The sequence below is a fragment of the Bombina bombina genome, chromosome 6, assembly GCF_027579735.1.
Source record: "Bombina bombina isolate aBomBom1 chromosome 6, aBomBom1.pri, whole genome shotgun sequence".
Taxonomy (NCBI): domain Eukaryota; kingdom Metazoa; phylum Chordata; class Amphibia; order Anura; family Bombinatoridae; genus Bombina; species Bombina bombina.
Genome location: NC_069504.1, coordinates 303,268,565 through 303,287,112, shown reverse-complemented (window position 1 = coordinate 303,287,112; position 18,548 = coordinate 303,268,565). Strand labels below are relative to the sequence as shown.

General features: G+C 39.4%; 1 protein-coding gene across 1 annotated transcript in view; it reads right to left on the bottom strand.

Moving 5' to 3' along the window:
* The window catches only part of CEP290 (centrosomal protein 290), an 862,077-nt gene that overhangs the window by 165,761 nt on the left and 677,768 nt on the right, over nt 1-18,548 (bottom strand). The window contains 1 exon segment of the mRNA XM_053716925.1: nt 5,979-6,113. Within this exon segment, the coding sequence (XP_053572900.1) occupies nt 5,979-6,113 (135 nt within the window).

The following is an 18,548-nucleotide window of genomic DNA, read 5'->3' as shown; positions in this document are numbered from 1 at the left end:
CAGGCTCTCACTGAGAGGCTAACAGGACTACTTAAAACTCCAGTCCCACTGCGAAGAGTACTACCCTCTATAGGAGACTACTCCGAAAATTCGGCACTCCTCTGCCATCCTCCTGTGACGAAAGGCCTTTGGCTGGGGTGTCTTTGCCTCCTCCTGGTGGCCAGGTTCTTAATTTCCAATAGTAATGAAGCCGTGGACTCTCCTCCCCTTTAGATGGAAAACTATTTAAATTTAGGGCTGCCCACTGGAGAACACGGGCGGGAGCTCTGGACTATCTCTGTATCGAAGGAAAGAAAATTATCTGGTAAGTCATAATTTATGTTTTCTTTCTAAATACAGGAACAGTCCACAGCTGCATTCATTACTTGTGGGAAAATTATACCCAAGCTACAGAGGACACTAAATGCGGGAGGGACACATAAAAGGCGGGCCAATCTGAGGGCACCACAGCCTGCAAAAAAGCAACTCCCGAAGGCTTCCATAGAAGCAAAACTTAAAGAAAAGAATGTAAGAATGTTAGGAGGACCAAGTAACCGTCCAACAATCAGAACAATAGGACCCGCAAGATGTCACCGCACTCAAACTGAGTCATCGACCTCTGAGGAGGCTCGTGTCCCGCTGTCTCCTAAAGCCAGCTAAACACACACCTCCACCAACAAGGAGGAAGTTAATCAGCTTCCAAACCTTGCACACCCCAGACCTAAAGGAAAAAACAGAACGTTCTGATAAAGTCTGACAGAAACTTCAAGGTAAGATTCCTCAAAAAAAGAGGAGAACCTCATCCCATTTGGACAATGGATAGTCCTATTAGAAGGGAGAACCCAAGAAGGAAAACCCATTGTAACAGTTGCAACACCTAAACTATAACACCACAACAAATGAAATAGGTTCTTGAATAAGATTCAAAAACCACTTCCTGTACAGGTACAAAGGAAAACCGATGTAACACCTGAAGGACAAATCCAACCCCAAAGGAGCAGGAAATAGACCTTGTAAGTGCCCTAACAAAATAACTTAACACTTGGAAGATCAAAGATTTCTGAACCAAGTACCAACAGATAGGAAAAACTACCTGTGAAAACATACCAGATAAAGGAACCATAACTGGGTCCATCTGCAACCTTCCGCTTGCCAGGCAGTTAGTCCAGATTATCTTGGCAGGCAGCCCCTCGAACAAAAACTAGTTAGACAAACCATTCACCAGCTCATTTTAGAGGGGAAGAAGATACTCTAGAAACCAGAAGAGAGACCATTCAAGCTAGTTCCGCTCGACACCAGAAGGCAACAGTCCAATCAGACGCCCACTACAGAGAGAATCGGACCATCCTTGAAAAAGAGCGACATGGCTGAAAAGAAAAAGGTTACAAAAGACCTCCTCAGAGTTTAAGAAACCTGTCACTTCAGGATTCAAAACTCCAAGCCTACAGCTTGCTAAACCAGAAAACCAATCTTTGATGCCACGAAGGACAGTGGACCTCGATCTGCTTTCCTCAGATCCACAGTCGATAAACTCTGGATAGACAGAACAAAATGGAAAATCGTAAGTAACATCCACTCTAAAAAAGCATGCTCAGAGAATGAAGTGCAACCATAAGTCGTAGTGGGCTAAATCGAGACCGTCCTGTCTACACAGGAGGGACTCACTAAGTCACAAATAATTCACTCACTAAGAGGTCCCGACTGGTATGAAGCTAGCAAACCAGACCTCAGAGCAAAATGCCTGACTGGAGAGAGAAAACCCCCAAGATAATTGGAAGGAAAAGGAAAATTCTCGGCCCCACTCTCACCCTGCTGACGGGGAAGCGTTGAAGACAAAACTGCCCCTGTGTACTAGGATAAAAATCCCCCAACACCGGGAGATCAGGACCGAAACACTGGAGAACGAATCCCCAACCCGGTATACAAAGGAAAAGACTGTTAAGACAGAAACATAAACCCAATGCTATGTCGAAGACGCGGCCTGGGCTGAAAACCTCAACCTACCACCGCGCCAATGAAGGCCTGAAGGTGAATTGGAGGGCAGAAAACGATGAAGTATTCTAACTTCGCAAGTTCAAAGGCCAAGAGCCTCCCTGTCCGAAAAGCCAAAGGAGTCAGCCTGGCCAACACCAGAACTCTTCTAGGTCCACCTCTAAGGGTGGAATCAGCAGGAAGCAATCCCAAAAAAGTCTACTAGTAGATGCTGGAAAAAACAGAACCGTCAAGACACCTAGAAACAGGCTACTGTCACATTAAACCTCAGATCCCAAAGAAAACGTAGGATCCAACAAGGTTCCAGAAGAAGAGACAGTCCCTAGGACCCGGACCTGCTTAAACAAGGAAGAAAGAAATGGGTATCCAGTAATGGCAGCTGGATTCAAACCCTCAACCTTCGAGTAGCAAGCCACAGAGATAACCAGGCTACACTGGACTGCTCTTAAGCCAGAAAGATATCTTCAGCCTTAATCCCAGTAGAAAGGACCATGAATTCCCACTGACCAAAGAGATCCAAGAACCTCTGCCTAAAAACATTGGACTCAGAAAGGACGGGAAAAACCCCTTCGCTATAGTGAAATACACTGTGAAGGGTACCGGGACAAGACACCATAGGTCACCTAGTCCAGAAGGCCTGAAGGAAAAGTCCATCCTCCAGGACCCCCAGACCCCTATGATCCAGCATCCCGCGCCCATCCAAAGAACATAAAACAGGTCCTGCCTGTCCTCCGGTATAGATGGACCTGTTCTGCCTGGACCTCCTTCTCTTAGGAAAAAACAGACTTGACTATTACCCAAAACAGGTCATGCCCGTCACCCACAGTACGGCACGTCTGTCATAAAAAACATAAAGAAAAGGTAAATTCTTAAGTCCCAGCAGCGCTAGGAAACTGAGAATAACAACACGGAAATAAGCAAAGAGGCTTAACATCAAATCTAGAAATCGAGGGAACATCACCCCAACCAAAAAACTAGAAGCTTCCATTAGAAAACTCCAACAATCTCGATCAAAGTCGATAGTACCCAAAATCCCATTGGATGAAACATCCTTCAAAGAAGAGTTTCTATAACAACCCAGAGCTCTAAAAAACAAACAACTATACTAAAGGGAATAGTAAAGCAAAGAAAAACAGACAACCGCCCTGAAAACGAGAGTGCAAATAAAAAACAGGTCCTGCCTGTAAAACAACACAATCCCCCATAGAGCTCGGAACTGGGATTCTAAATAAACAATAAACAAAAAAGGTAACACAAAACGAAAAGGAACAAGATCCCCTCCTTCCCACGTCTAGATAAGATCGTTATCAGATTTAGAGGACTGAGATGCAAATGACGGATCAGTACTAGACACCTCTAACATTGCCAAAACCTCTCTCAAGAAGTAAACGCAGGCGTGCCAATCTAAATCTAAATGCTAAGCCCTCCGCAGTCGGAGGACCCAAGTCAGCAGACTCCGACCCAGGAGGATCTTCCTCTGATGCCTTAGAGGGAACTGCATCCCCAGAGGACTGATCGGACACAACCACTATTTTACATGAGTGTCCATGGGCAGGAGAGCCCGGATAACCCCTTTGCTTACGCGTAGCAGGGATAGGTAACATAGATAAGGCCGTAGAGATGGCCATGCGGAACTGCGTAGTAACCTCTGGTGTAAATAAACCCCTAACAGGTGAAGTAGGTTCGGACCCGACAACTGCGTATGTAGGAACAGAATCTAGGGAACACACCTCACTGGACGAAGAATCCTCAGAAGCGGAAGGCTCAGTGGTCTCTAACATTTCAACATTGGTTGCTGAGAACACCTTAATACGGCATATGGAACATAATTGAGAGGGCTGGTTTACTGGGCCTCCTCACAATTTACACAGGTATCAAAATCTGTATTGGAGGAATACTCTATATCAGAATTCTCTATAGCTTGTCTCCTTCCTGGTGGCCAGGTTCTGTATTCCCACAAGTAATAAATGCAGCTGTGGACTCTCCCAGTATTTAGAAGGAAAAAAGTATTTGAGTAGATTCTTTGAACAAAGCAAGGACAAGAACTGTCACATAAATCTTCAGTTCCTTAATGGGAAATATTATTCTATATCATCCTCATTCTTAATGTATATAGGTAAGAGAGAGTGTGAAATATTAATACTATACAGAAACGTGTAAAACGAATTTTGGACAGTAAAACACCCACCTGGCAACAGTACTGAACTGTGCAAACACAGGCAGAGTGAACTGAAATATCTGTTTTCAGGCTCTAGTCTAGCTGTGACCATGACCATGAGCATATTAAACCAGAGCATTAAAGGGAAATTAAAGTAAAAAATGAACTTTTATGATAGAGCATGCAATAATAAAAAAAAAAAACGCAATGCATGCATCTCTGCTTCACATTCAGAATCCTGTATAGTGAAATAAACATAAAAAGTTGTCTTTCTAAAATTCTTTGAGGCAGTGTTTCTCAACTCTAGTATTTAAGTAGCCCTAACAGGCCACATTTTCTTGTTATCTGATCTAGAGCACAGGTGAAATAATCAGCTAACAGGTAAGTGCGGGAGAGCTTTAGATCATCGGTCCCTATGGGAGCATCACAGATAAATAGCTAGTAGAAAAAGTCTCATAGATTCAGAAGTCTAAGTAAACAGACAAAGTCTAGATCCTAAAGATAATGAATCTACAATTCTACATATTACTTATTTATGCAATTGAAACAGCTATTAATTAGGTCTTTGAAAGAGTAACCATATCTAAAAGGAACAGAACACACAGATTTACTTTAGGAACATCTACTTAAATTTACAATACATGGATCCTCTAATTTCTCAGGGCATGAATGGGAAAACAGATGAACAACATCCTTATTAAAGCCAAAAGAGTCAAGCCCTAGCCATTGCATTTATCTGTACACTTCAGGTTTTAGCATAGCTCGTATCCTTCCTGCCAGATTAAGGCATCATTCTACCTATTTGATTTTCAATTAATTATTATATATAAAGTGTAGAAGCTCAAGCTACTACAAGAGAGCATTATCTAGAAGGTGAAAGACTATATAACTACCTGTTTTGACTGTATATAGAAAGAAACTGAGCTTATAAAGAGACCAACATCTGAACTAAAAAGGACAGTCAACACCACAATTTGTGTTGTTTAAAACGATAGATTATCCCTTTATTACCCATTCCCCAGTTTTGCATAACCAACACAGTTATATTAATACACTTTTTACCTCTGTCATTACCTTGTATCTAAGCCTCTGCAAACTTCCCCCTTATTTCAGTTCTTTTGACATACTTGCATTTTAGCCAATTAGTGCTCACAGCTAGGTAACTACTTGTGCGTGAGCACAATGTTATCTAAATGACACACATGAACTAACACCCTCTAGTGGTGAAAAACTGTCAAAATTAATTCACATAAGAGTCGGCCTTCAAGGTCTAAGAGATTAGCATATGAGCCTAACTAGGTTTAGCTTTCAACTAAGAATACCAAGAGAACAAAGGCAAAATTGGTGATAAAAGTAAATAGGAAAGTTGTTTAAAATTGCATGCCCTTTTTGAATCATGAAAATTTATGTTGGACTTGACTGTCCCTTTATACTATGGCTGCACTGTACACATTGAGTATAGAAACCAAGGAACTCTGATTATTACATTGTATAATTCATTAATATTTTTAGAGCTACACTTTCCATTTAACAATGGCAATTATTAGCATTTAAGTGAATCCTTTAAGTAAGCAACTAGTTTCTAACCATTTGTTTATACATTTACCACTTTCCCATTTGTTAGGTTTAATTTAGCAATTTACGTTTTTACCATATTTTCATTTATTAAATAAATATACCTCGTCATAGGGGCCCAAAATATATACAGTGTAACTATTATATGTTGTAGTTGAGTGCAATTCAAAGACTATTAGATCAATAGACAGAATGAAAGCTTTTGGACACATAATGTGACATTTTTTATAATATTTTTAGATTATCTTTGAATTGTAAAAGAAACACACTTTACCTTTAATCGGGGTAAATCTCTATTTGCTTGCTCCAATTGAAAATGCAATTCAACATTTTCAGATGCTAGTCTCAAATTTTCTTTTTGGAGATCCATGTCTTTTGTGTATTGATCATCTGATTCTACTCCAGAAGTCTAAATGTAATGCAAAGACATAGTAAATTTAAATATTAAAATATTATAAAAAGGTAACATATCATATCCCCAAGAAAGTTTTATAGATAATACCTATGTTCCCTCTGAGGTATGCAGACATTCATGCACGCATGTTTAACCCAGTAACTTTTTAAATTCTTAAATAAAAAAAAACAAAATGTATGCTTACCTGATAAATTGATTTATGGTGAGTCCATGGCTTCATCAATTACTGTTGGGAATATCCCTCCTGGCCAGCAGGAGGAGGCAAAGAGCACCACAGCAAAGCTGTTAAGTATCACTTCCCTTCCCACAACCCCCAGTCATTCGACCGAAGGGAAATGGAGAAAAAAGGAGTAACACAAGGTGTAGAGGTGCCTGAGGTTTAGTAAAAAAAATAACTATCTTAAAACAAAGGGCAGGGCCGTGGATTTATCATATACGGAAAGAAATAAATGTATCAGGCAAGCATAAACTTTGTTTTCTTTACTAAGATATGGAGAGTCCACGGCTTCATCAATTAGTGTTGGGAATCAATACCCAAGCTAGAGGACACAGATGAATAGGGAGGGACAAGACAGGCAGACCTAAACAGAAGGCACCACCGCTTGAAGAACCTTTCTCCCAAAAGAAGCCTCAGCCGAGACAAAAGTATCAAATTTGTAAAATAAAATTTTCAAAGCACGCACAACATCCAAGTTGTGCAACAAACGTTCCTTATGATAGGAAAAGCTAGGACATAGAGAAGGAACATAAATCTCTTGATTAAAATTTCTGTCCGAAACCACTTCAGCAAGGAAACCTAACTTAGTACGAAGAACCGCCTTATCGGCATGAAAGATAAGGTGAGTCACACTGCAAGCTGAGAATTCGGACACTCTCCGAGCAGAAGAGATAGCAATAAGAAACAAAACTTTTCAAGATAACCACTTAATATCTATGGAATGCATTGGCTCAAACCGAGCCTGCTGCAAAAACTTAAGAACAAGGATAAAGCTCCAAGGAGGAGCAGCAGACAAACACAGGCCTGATTTTGATCAGGGCACGACAAAAAGACTGCACATCTGGCACGTCCGCAAGATGCTGATATAGCAAAATACATAATGCAGGAACTTAACCTTCCGGGTACTCACTGATAAACCCTTTTCCAGTTCCTGGAGAATAGACAAAATTCTAGGAATCCTGACCCCACTCCAAGAGTAACCCTTGAATTCACACCAATAAAGATATTTACGCCATAACTTATGGTAAATCTTTCTAGAAACTGGCTTGCGAACCTGAATCATGGTATCAATGACCAACTCAGAAAAAACTCACGCTTAGACAATATTAAGCGTTCAATCTCCAAGCAGTCAGCTTCAGAGAAAACGAGATTTGAATGAAGGAATGAACCTTGAATCCTGACCCTATCAGAATGTAATTCCTCAGAGGCAGTCTCCAAGGTGGGAGAGGACATTTCCACTAGGTCTGCATACCAGATCGTGCGAGGCTACGCAGGGGCTATTAAAATCACTGATGCTCTCACCTGTTTGATACGATCAAAGACTTGCGGAAGGAGAGCAAATGGAGGAAATAGGTATGCAAGACTGAAATCCCAAGAAAACCGCCAGAACATCTATCAGGGCAGACTGCAGATCACTTGACCTGAACCAAACCTCGGAAGCTTGTTGTTCTGCCAAACGTCCTCATAAACCAACTCCGGAACCCTCCATTTGAGGGTTTACCTAGAGAACACCTCCGGAAGAAGAGCCCACTCCCAGGGATGAAATATCTGGCTGTTCAGAAGGCCGATTAAAATCTTCACAAGCCAGAGTGTAAACCACTGTGCTACCCTGGCTTAGTCCAATAGTCCACTCCTGGAAAGTGGATGACAGACAGCAATTGTGAGCTTCCACCCACTGAACATCCAGGTCACCTCCTTCATGACTAAGGAACTCCGAGTTCCTCCCTGGTGGCTGATGAAAGCCTTTGAGGTGATATTGTCCAACTGGAACCAAGCTAAGGACTACTGAGGCTAAGCCATCAGAGAATTGTAAATCGCTCTCAATTCCAAGATAATAAAGAGGAGAGCAGACACATCTGATTCCATAATCCCTGTGTCTTAAACAAATCCCAGACTGCTTCCCAGCCCAGCAGGCTGGCGTCCGTGGTCACATCACCCAGGAATGTCTCCAGATGCATGCGCCCTAAGACAAATACTCCTGAAAAACCACTATGGGAGAGAGTCTCTTGTCGACTGATCTAGATTTATCCTTTGAGACAGATCCGAATGTTCTCCATTTTATGGAGAATAGCAAAGGGAATTATGTCTATGTAAACCATCAGACCAGTTCCCTCCATACAGTGAGTCACTTGAAAAATGAAGGAAAAAACAACTTTAGCTAGATCCAAAATGGACCATTAGAGCTTGCCGTTGGCTGGACATAACACATGCAGATAAAGGAAAAGGAATAAATCATTGATTATCTGACATCTGTTAGAATCTTCTTCTAGATAGAGAATCTATTAAGGTCCCCAAATAAATCACCCTAGTTGATGGAACAAGGGAACTCTTCTCCAGAGTAATTTACCCTCCAAGGAAAAGAATATTGGACATGTTTTTTTAAAAGAGAGTTTGCTCGAAAGGAGGAACATGTGAACCATATATAGTTCAGAAAAGTACCCTTCATTATCCCAAGACTTAAAAGTCTTTCTAGGATGACGAAACTCAGGATCATGAGAAGATCTCATGGGAACAATAAAAAAACATATCCTTCAGGTCTATGTTTGTTAAGAACAGGCCCTCTTGAACCAAAGGAAAATAGATACTACTAGAAGGTCAGAACCTGAGAATCTTGAGGTAAATACCTAGATCCCATACCAGACTGGGACTGGAACTATCAATCCAAGAGAGGAAAGCTCTGAACCCAGTTCAAGGGATGCCTCTCATCATACCTGGATTGCAGATACTCTAGAAGTAGAAATCTGCCCCTGGGAGGAAATCTTATATTGGACTAAGTGTGGTTGGATTTCAAAAGACATGGCGGACCCTGCAGAAAGAGGAAAAGGAAAACTTTCCCTTAGTCTTACTCTCTTGACATGTGGTAGAAAAACCTTTTTTCATCCGGAATGTCAGAGGATAATTCTGCCAGACCAAGTCCAAACAAGGACTCTTCCTTGAAAGGAAACACCAGAAGCGTGGATTTGGAGGAAACAAAAAATATTGAACCTGTCACTGCTGAACTATAAAGCCTAGGCTGTACCACAAAGCCACAGGTAGACTTCTCAGCTGACCAAGAGTTCAGCCACAATGCCCGGCAGGCTAGCACAGCAAGTCTAAGACAAGGCATTGCTATAAATGAACAATTAAACCTCCAGATTTTTATCCATGGATCCGTAAAGGAGCATCTACCCTCCATAGGGATCGAAATTCTCTGAACCATAGTAGAAAAGATCCCTTCTACTTAGAGCACTGTGCATTTTATTGGAGCCAGCGACAGGAAAATCCTTTAAAGGACAGAAAACAGGGAGAAATGTATTCCTAGCTTCTCCTATCCCTGTGAAAATATCCAAGGCACATCTAGAAACCCTTCCGCAGAGGAAGGAACATCATAGAAATGATAAAATTCACAAAACTTACAAAGGTTGATAACGACAGGGGTATCGATATCGTCCAAGTAGCCAAAACTTCCTTTAACATTACACGAGGTATGCAAGCATACATCTGAAGGAGACCACTTCAGCATCAGATGAAGGAATTATACTGTCCACCTGAGTTCCTCACCAGACTTAGGAGAGAGAGCAACCTGTGTAGCCGAATGAGGAGCAGAAACCTTACTATCTGAATTTTGTAAATGTCCTCTTGCGTTTTCCCTGAAGGATAGGAAAGGCAGATAAAGCCGCAGATACTGTAGAGGATACCTGTGCTACAAAATCTGCAGGCAAATACACTCCTCCAGAAGATGTAGAGAAACTTTAGGGCACTGCATGTGACGCCATATAGGCTTGGGATGTTAAGGAGAAAAACTGTGGCATAGCCTGAACAGTATCATCCTGGGAGACATAAAACTCAGAGGGCAACAATCTATCTGTACATGCAATAGCTATAGCTAAACATGCAGCACTGAAAAATATAGACCTTTAACTTGTCTAAAATTTAAAAATATGTTTGCTAATATGAGGGACAGATATGCCTAGCAAAAACAATCAGTACCTCAAAGGCCAATAATAATTTGTTCCTAGGAACTTAAGCCTCAAATAACTGTAAAGAAAAAATATGTTATGCAAATTATTATATACCGGTCAGGAAAAGTATAACAAACAGTATAACAGAGCAAACCTACTCTGGCTTTCTGTACTAGGACAGCAAATATGTTAGGAAAACACAGCAAGGCCCACCTCTCAAATTCCTAACTGCTTTAAAGCCACCACTGCCCTACTGAAGAGACTAACGTGGAGTACAGCTAAACCCAATCTTGAGAGGGAGTTCAGCGTAAACCTACTCTGGCTTTCAAAATAATAAAAACAGAATTTATGTAAGAACTTACCTGATAAATTCATTTATTTCATATTGGCAAGAGTCCATGAGCTAGTGACGTATGGGATATACAATCCTACCAGGAGGGGCAAAGTTTCCCAAACCTCAAAATGCCTATAAATACACCCCTCACCACACCCACAATTCAGTTTAACGAATAGCCAAGAAGTGGGGTGATAAAAAACGGAGTAAAAAGCATCAACAAAGGAATTTGGAAATAATTGTGCTTTATACAAAAAAAATCATAACCACCATTAAAAAGGGTGGGCCTCATGGACTCTTGCCAATATGAAAGAAATGAATTTAACAGGTAAGTTCTTACATAAATTATGTTTTCTTTCATGTAATTGGCAAGAGTCCATGAGCTAGTGACGTATGGGCTAGCAATACCCAAGATGTGGAACTCCACGCAAGAGTCACTAGAGAGGGAGGGACAAAATAAAAACAGCAATTTCGCTGAAAAAAATTAATCCACAACCCAAATATAAGTTAATTCTCAAAAATAAAAATAAAAACTTAAATCATAAGCAGAAGAATCAAACTGAAACAGCTGCCCGAAGAACTTTCTACCCAAAAACTGCTTCCGAAGAAGCAAACACATCAAAATGGAAGAATTTAGTAAATTTATGCAAAGAAGACCAAGATGCTGCTTTGCAAATCTGATCAACCGTAGCTTCATTCTTAAAAGCCCAAGAAGTGGAAACTAATCTAGTAGAATGAGCTGTAATTCTCTGAGGCGGGGCTTTACCCGACTCCAAATAAGCTTGATGAATCAAAAGCTTTAACCACGATGCCAAAGAAACGGCAGAAGCCTTCTAAACTTTCCTGGAACCAGAAAAGAAAACGAATAGACTAGAAGTCTTCCTGAAATCTTTAGTGGCTTCAACATAATATTTCAGAGCTCTCACCACATCCAAAGAATGTAAAGATCTCTCCAAAGAATTCTAAGGATTAAGACACAAAGATAGGACAACAATTTCTCTATTAATGTTGTTAGAATTCACAACCTTATGTAAGATTTTAAATGAAGTACGCAAAACTGCCTTATCCTGATGAAAAATCAGTAAAGAGATATACAAGAGAGAGCGGATAATTCAGAAACTCTTCCAGCAGAAGAGATGGCCAAAAGGAACAACACTTTCCAGGAAAGTAGTTTAATGTCCAAAGAATGCATTGGCTCAAATGGAGGAGCCTGCAAAGCCATCAAAACCCAATTAAGACTCCAAGGAGGAGAGATTGATTTAATGACAGGCTTGATACGAACCCATGCCTGTACAAAACAATGTATATCAGGAAGTTTAGCAATTTTCCTGTGGAATAAAACAGAAAGAGCAGAGATATGTCCTTTCAAGGAACTTGCAGACAAACCTTTATCCAAACCATCTTGAAGAAAAAAAATAATAGGAATTCTAAAAGAATGCCAGGAGAATTTATGAGAAAAACACCATGAAATATAAATCTTCCAAACTCAATAATAAATCTTTCTAGAAACAGATTTACAAGCCTGTAACATAGTATTAATTACTGAGTCAGAGAAACCTCTATGACTAAGCACTAAGCGTTCAATTTCCATACCTTCAAATTTAATGATTTTAAATCCTGATGGAAAAACGGACCTTGAGATAGAAGGTCTGGCCTTAATGGAAGTGGCCAAGGTTGGCAACTGGACATACAAACAAGATCCGCATACCAAAACCTGGGAGGCCATGCTGGAGCCACCAGCAGCACAAATGATTGCTCCATGATGATTTTGGAGATCACTCTTGGAAGAACTAGAGGCGGGAAAACATAAGCAGGTTGATAACACCAAGGAAGTGGCAACGCATCCACTGCTTCCGCCTGAGGATCCCTGGACCTGGACAGGTACCTGGGAAGTATCTTGTTTAGATGAGAAGCCATCAGATCTATTTCTGGAAGCCCCCACATCTGAAAAATTTGAGAAAACACATCTGGGTAAAGAGACCATTCTCCCGGATGTAAAGTCTGACAACTGAGATAATCCGCTTCCCAATTGTCTATATCTGGGATATGAACCACAGAAATTAGACAGGAGCTGGATTCCGTCCAAACAAGTATCTGAGATACTTCTTTCATAGCATGAGGACTGTGAGTCCCACCCTGATGATTGACATATGCCACAGTTGTGATATTGTCTGTCTGAAAACAAATAAACGGTTCTCTCTTCAACAGAGGCCAAAACTGAAGAGCCCTGAGAATTGCACGGAGTTCCAAAATATTGATTGGTAATCTCGCCTCTTGAGATTTCCAAACCCCTTGTGCTGTCAGAGATCTCCAAACAGCTCCCCAACCTGAAAGACTTGCATCTGTTGTGATCACAGTCCAGGTTGGACGAACGAAAGAGGCCCCTAAAATTATACGATGGTGATCTAACCACCAAGTCATAGAAAGTTGAACATTGGGATTTAAGGATATTAATTGTGATATCCTTGTATAATCCCTGCACCATTGGTTCAGCATACAAAGCTGGAGAGGTCTCATATGAAAACGAACAAAGGGGATTGCGTCCGATGCTGCAGTCATAAGACCTAAAACTTCCATGCACATAGCTACTGAAGGGAGACTGCAGGTTCTGACAAGCTGAAACCAATTTCAAACGTCTCTTGTCTGTTAGAGACAAAGTCATGGACACTGAATCTATCTGGAAACCTAAAAAAGTTACCTTTGTCTGAGGAATCAAAGAACTTTTTGGTAAATTGATCCTCCAACCATGTCTTTGAAGAAACAACACTAGTTGATTCACGTGAGATTCTGCAGAACGTAAAGACTGAGCGAGTACCAAGATATCTTCCAAATAAGGAAACACCGCAATACCCCACTCTCTGATTACAGAGAGTAGGGCACCGAGAACCTTTGAAAAGATTCTTGGAGCTGTTGCTAGGCCAAAAGGAAGAGCAACAAATTGGTAATGCTTGTCTAGAAAAGAGAATCTCAGGAACTGATAGTGATCCGGATGAATTGGAATATGAAGATATGCATCCTGTAAGTCTATTGTGGACATATAATGCCCTTGCTGAACAAAAGGCATAATAGTCCTTATAGTCACCATCTTGAAAGTTGGTACTCTTACATATTGATTCAAAATCTTTAGATCCAAAACTGGTCTGAATTAATTTTCTTTCTTTGGGACAATGAATAGATTTGAATAAAACCCCAGGCCCTGTTCCTGAAACGGAACTGGCATGATTACCCCTGATAACTCCAGGTATGAAACACACTTCAGGAAAGCCTGAGCCTTTACTGGGTTCGCTGGAATGCGCGAGAGAAAAAATCTTCTCACAGGTGGTCTTACTCTGAATCCTATTCTGTACCCCTGAGAGACAATACTCTGTATCCAATGATTTTGGACCGAAATGATCCAAACATCTTTGAAAATGTTTAATCTGCCCCCTACCAGCTGAGCTGGAATGAGGGTCGCACCTTCATGCGGACTTGGGGGCTGGCTTTGATCTCTTAAAAGGCTTGGATTTATTCCAATTTGAGAAAGGCTTCCAATTGGAAACAGATTCATTTGGGGAAGGATTAGATTTCTGTTCCTTATTATGTCGAAAAGAACGCAAACGGTTAGAAGCTTTAGATTTACCTTTAGGTTTTTTATCCTGAGGCAAAAAAACTCCCTTCGCCCCAGTGACGGTTGAAAGTATTGAATCCAACTTAGAACCAAATAATTTATTACCTTGGAAAGAAAGAGATAGCAATCTGGATTTAGAAGTCATATCAGCATTCCAAGATTTGAGCCACAAATCTCTTCTAGCTAAAATAGCTAAAGACATATATCTAACATCAATTTTGATGATATCAAAAATGGCATCACAAATGAAATTATTAGCATGTTGAATAAACTTAACAATGCTAGAAAAATCATGATCTGATACTTGTTGCGCTAAAGTTTCCAACCAAAAAGTTGAAGCAGCTGCAACATCAGCCAAATAAATTGCAGGCCTAAGAAGATGACCTGAATATAAATAAGCCTTTCTTAGATAAGATTCAAGTTTCCTATCTAAAGGATCTTTAAAAGAAATACTATCTTCCGTAGGAATAGTAGTACATTTAGCAAGAGTGGAGAAAGCCCCATCAACTTTGGGGATCTTTTCCCAAAACTCCAATCTAACTGCTGGCAAAGGATACAATTTTTTAAACCTTGAAGAAGGAATAAAAGAAGTACCAGGCCTATTCCATTCTTTAGAAATCATATCAGAAATAGCATCAGGAACTGGAAAAACCTCTGGAATAACCACAGGAGGTTTATAAACATAATTTACTAGTTTTAATATCAAGAGGACTAGTTTCCTCCATATCCAATGTAATCAACACTTCTTTTAATAAAGAACGAATATACTCCATTTCAAATAAATAAGAGGATTTGTCAGTGTCAATATCTGAGGCAGGATCTTCTGAATCAGATAGATCCTCATCAGAGAAGGATAAATCAGTATGTTGCCGGTCATTTAAAAATTTCATTAACTCTATGAGAAGTTTTAAAAGACCTTTTACGTTTATTAGAAGGCGGGATGGCAGACAAAGCCTTCTGAATAGAATCATAAATAAATTATTTTAAATTTACAGGTATATCTTGTACATTAGATGTTGAGGGAACAGCAACAGGTAATGAACTACTACTGATGGATACAGTTTCTGCATGTAAAAGTTTATCATGAAAACTATTACAAACCACAGCTGGAGGTATAATCTCCACAAGTTTACAACAAATGCACTTAGCTTTAGTAGAACTGTTATCAGGCAGCTGGGATCCAACAGTGAATTCTGAGACAGGATCAGATTGAGACATCTTGCAAATGTAAGAGAAAAAAATAACATATAAAGCAAAATTATCAATTTCCTTATATGGCAGTTTCAGGAATGGGAAAAAACACAAACAGCATAGCCCTTTGACATAGAAAAAGGCAAGAGGCAAATAAAAATGGGGTCTTAAATAATGAAAATATTTGGCGCCAAGTATGACACACAACAAACAGAAAAATATTTTTTGGCGCCAAAAACGTCACACTCGCGTCATAGATGACGCAACCTTGTGAAGGACTCGGCATCAACTAAGACCCCGGAAATGACGAATTTGCGTCAATGAACGTAACGTCGCGCCAAAAAATCTTGCGCCAAGAATGACACAATAAACTTTGGCATTTTGCTCCCTCGCGAGCCTAATTCTGCCCACAAATTAAAAGACAGTCAATTTGAAAAAGAGACTATACCCCAGGTAAGAAATTAATTTTCATGAAAAAAAAGCATTTCCCAGATATGAAACTGACAGTCTGCAAAAGGAAATATACTGAAAACCTGAATCATGGCAAATATAAGTACAATACATATATTTAGAACTTTATATAAATACATAAAGTGCCAAACCATAGCTGAGAGTGTCTTAAGTAATACAAACATACTTACCAAAAGACACCCATCCACATATAGCAGATAGCCAAACCAGTACTGAAACGGTTATCAGTAGAGGTAATGGAATATGAGAGTATATCGTCAATCTGAAAAGGGAGGTAGGAGATGAATCTCTATGACCGATAACAGAGAACCTATGAAATAGATCCCCGTGAGGAAAACCATTGCATTCAATAGGTGATACTCCCTTCACATCCCTCAGACATTCACTGTACTCAGAGGAATCGGGCTTCAAAAAATGCTGAGAAGCGCATATCAACATAGAAATCTTAGCACAAACTTACTTCACCACCTCCATAGGAGGCAAAGTTTGTAAAACTGAATTGCGGGTGTGGTGAGGGTGTATTTATAGGCATTTTGAGGTTTGGGAAACTTTGCCCCCTCCTGGTAGGATTGTATATCCCATACGTCACTAGCTCATAGACTCTTGCCAATTACATGAAAGAAATCTTGATTGAAGTGAAATAAATCCAATCTTCTTCAGACACCAAAACTTCACCTCCTCCGTGCACCGAAGGCAAAGAGAATGACTGGGGGTTGTGGGAAGGGAAGTGATACTTAACGGCTTTGCTGTGGTGCTCTTTGCCTCCTCCTGCTGGCCCGGAGTTATTTTCCCAACAGTAATTGATGAAGCCATGGACTTACCATATCTTAGGAAAGAAAATGCCTGTATTATCAAAACCATTATTGCACTTTTGTTTAGTTTATTGTCCAAAAAAGGCCAGCACAAGTGTTCAAAGAGCGTGCAAGCTGCCAGAGAAACTGCTCATACTCGAAAAATCCAATAAACACAAAATGCAGCAGCACCACCACACAAGTCAAACAGAATAATTCATTGAATAAATAAAGACAACTATTCGGTCTCAATAGCCCTTAGTAATGTCTAAGGGCTATTGAGAACAAAATATTTATATTTTAAATATAAATAAATTATTCTGTTTGACTTATGTGGTGGTGCTGCTGCATGTTTGCATTTATTGTACTCTTGTTTATATTTGTTCATTTTAGCACCTCATTTTGTTGCAATAGTTTTCTGTAATAAACATGTTTTTATGCTATATAATAATTATACTAAGCCATAGGTATATGCTAATTAGATTTTATCTTGGTCAATCTTAGTGTTCCTACAAATTTAAATGTATTATTTCCAAATATAGCCAGTTAATTTAAAGCATTCAGAAATTCTGTTTCATACAAAGGAAACAAACACAACTAAAAACTAAAAAGCAAGCAGGTTTATAATGCTACAAAATAAACTACGTAACCAGACATTTCTATCAGGTCTCATAAAACAGAGGGTAATATAATGCCATAAAAAGCTGACATCTCAAACCTGGACAATTTGTTTGTGTTCTGAACCCAATTCTTTTATATAGCTGAAAATATTTTGAGCTTGATTGTTTTCAGTTGATGTATGGTTTGTCTTATCTTCATCATGATTATTAGTTTCATCAGATGTTATGCAATTGTCTTTCCTCCCTTCACAATTAAAAGTATTATTTTCTGGATCCAGTTGTTTCTTAATTTGCTCATCCTCACTTAGATGTTTTTCGTTCTGAATGCTAACGTTCTCAGCATCTTGTATTACATTTGATTTTGTGTGTTTGTTTGATAGTGATTCTAACATATGCTCATTACCACTGTCATCGTTAGATTCCTGTTCATCTATAGCTTGTGTGCTTGCAGTACATGATGCATGATCAAGCCCTGGAGTTGCAGTTGTATTGACTGAAAGGGATACATTATCTTGCTTTGGAGTTTCTTCTCTACTTGAAGGCTCTGATGCATCACAAGTGCTTGGTGGCAATTCTGTAAGCGCAGAAACTGATGAATTACTTGCTAAAGGAGAATTAGCATTATTGTTTCCATAAATCCCAAAATCATCTCCTGTCTCAGAAGTTGCTTCCCACCCTACAAGAACTGATGGATTACTACAAATAGGTATTGTTTCTCTATCCTGAGATAAGGATTCTTCACAAGTTTTAGAGATGAAATCCATATTCAAGTTCTGCTCACTTTGTTCAGACAGCATTATTTTGTTTGCCTTTGTTCTTCTTAAAATATCTCTTTTTTTATTTAGAAAAATAGCATTTTTATATTTACTTGTTTCACTCGCGAACAAGTAATTAGCCAAAGTATCTGTATCTCCTGTCACACTCTGTGTGTGAGATTGTGATATTGCATATAAGGGAATACAAAAAGAAAAACAAAAATGTAGGAAAAACCTTAAACATTTTTTAAAAACATTAAATGAGTAAAAAAAAAATGGGCAAAATAATTATAGAAAAACAAAATAAATTGTTTACAGAAATTAGAAAACTGCAGGTATGCATGTCAAAACACCTACTGAAAGACTACTGTAAAACATTATTAAAAATGCACCTAAAATCCTTACAAGATGTTATTCAACAAATGATGATAAACATTACCAATAAAAAAGTATTAATAGTGTGATTTTTTTTTGTGTGCCAGATAAATTAAGTTAAAGGCAG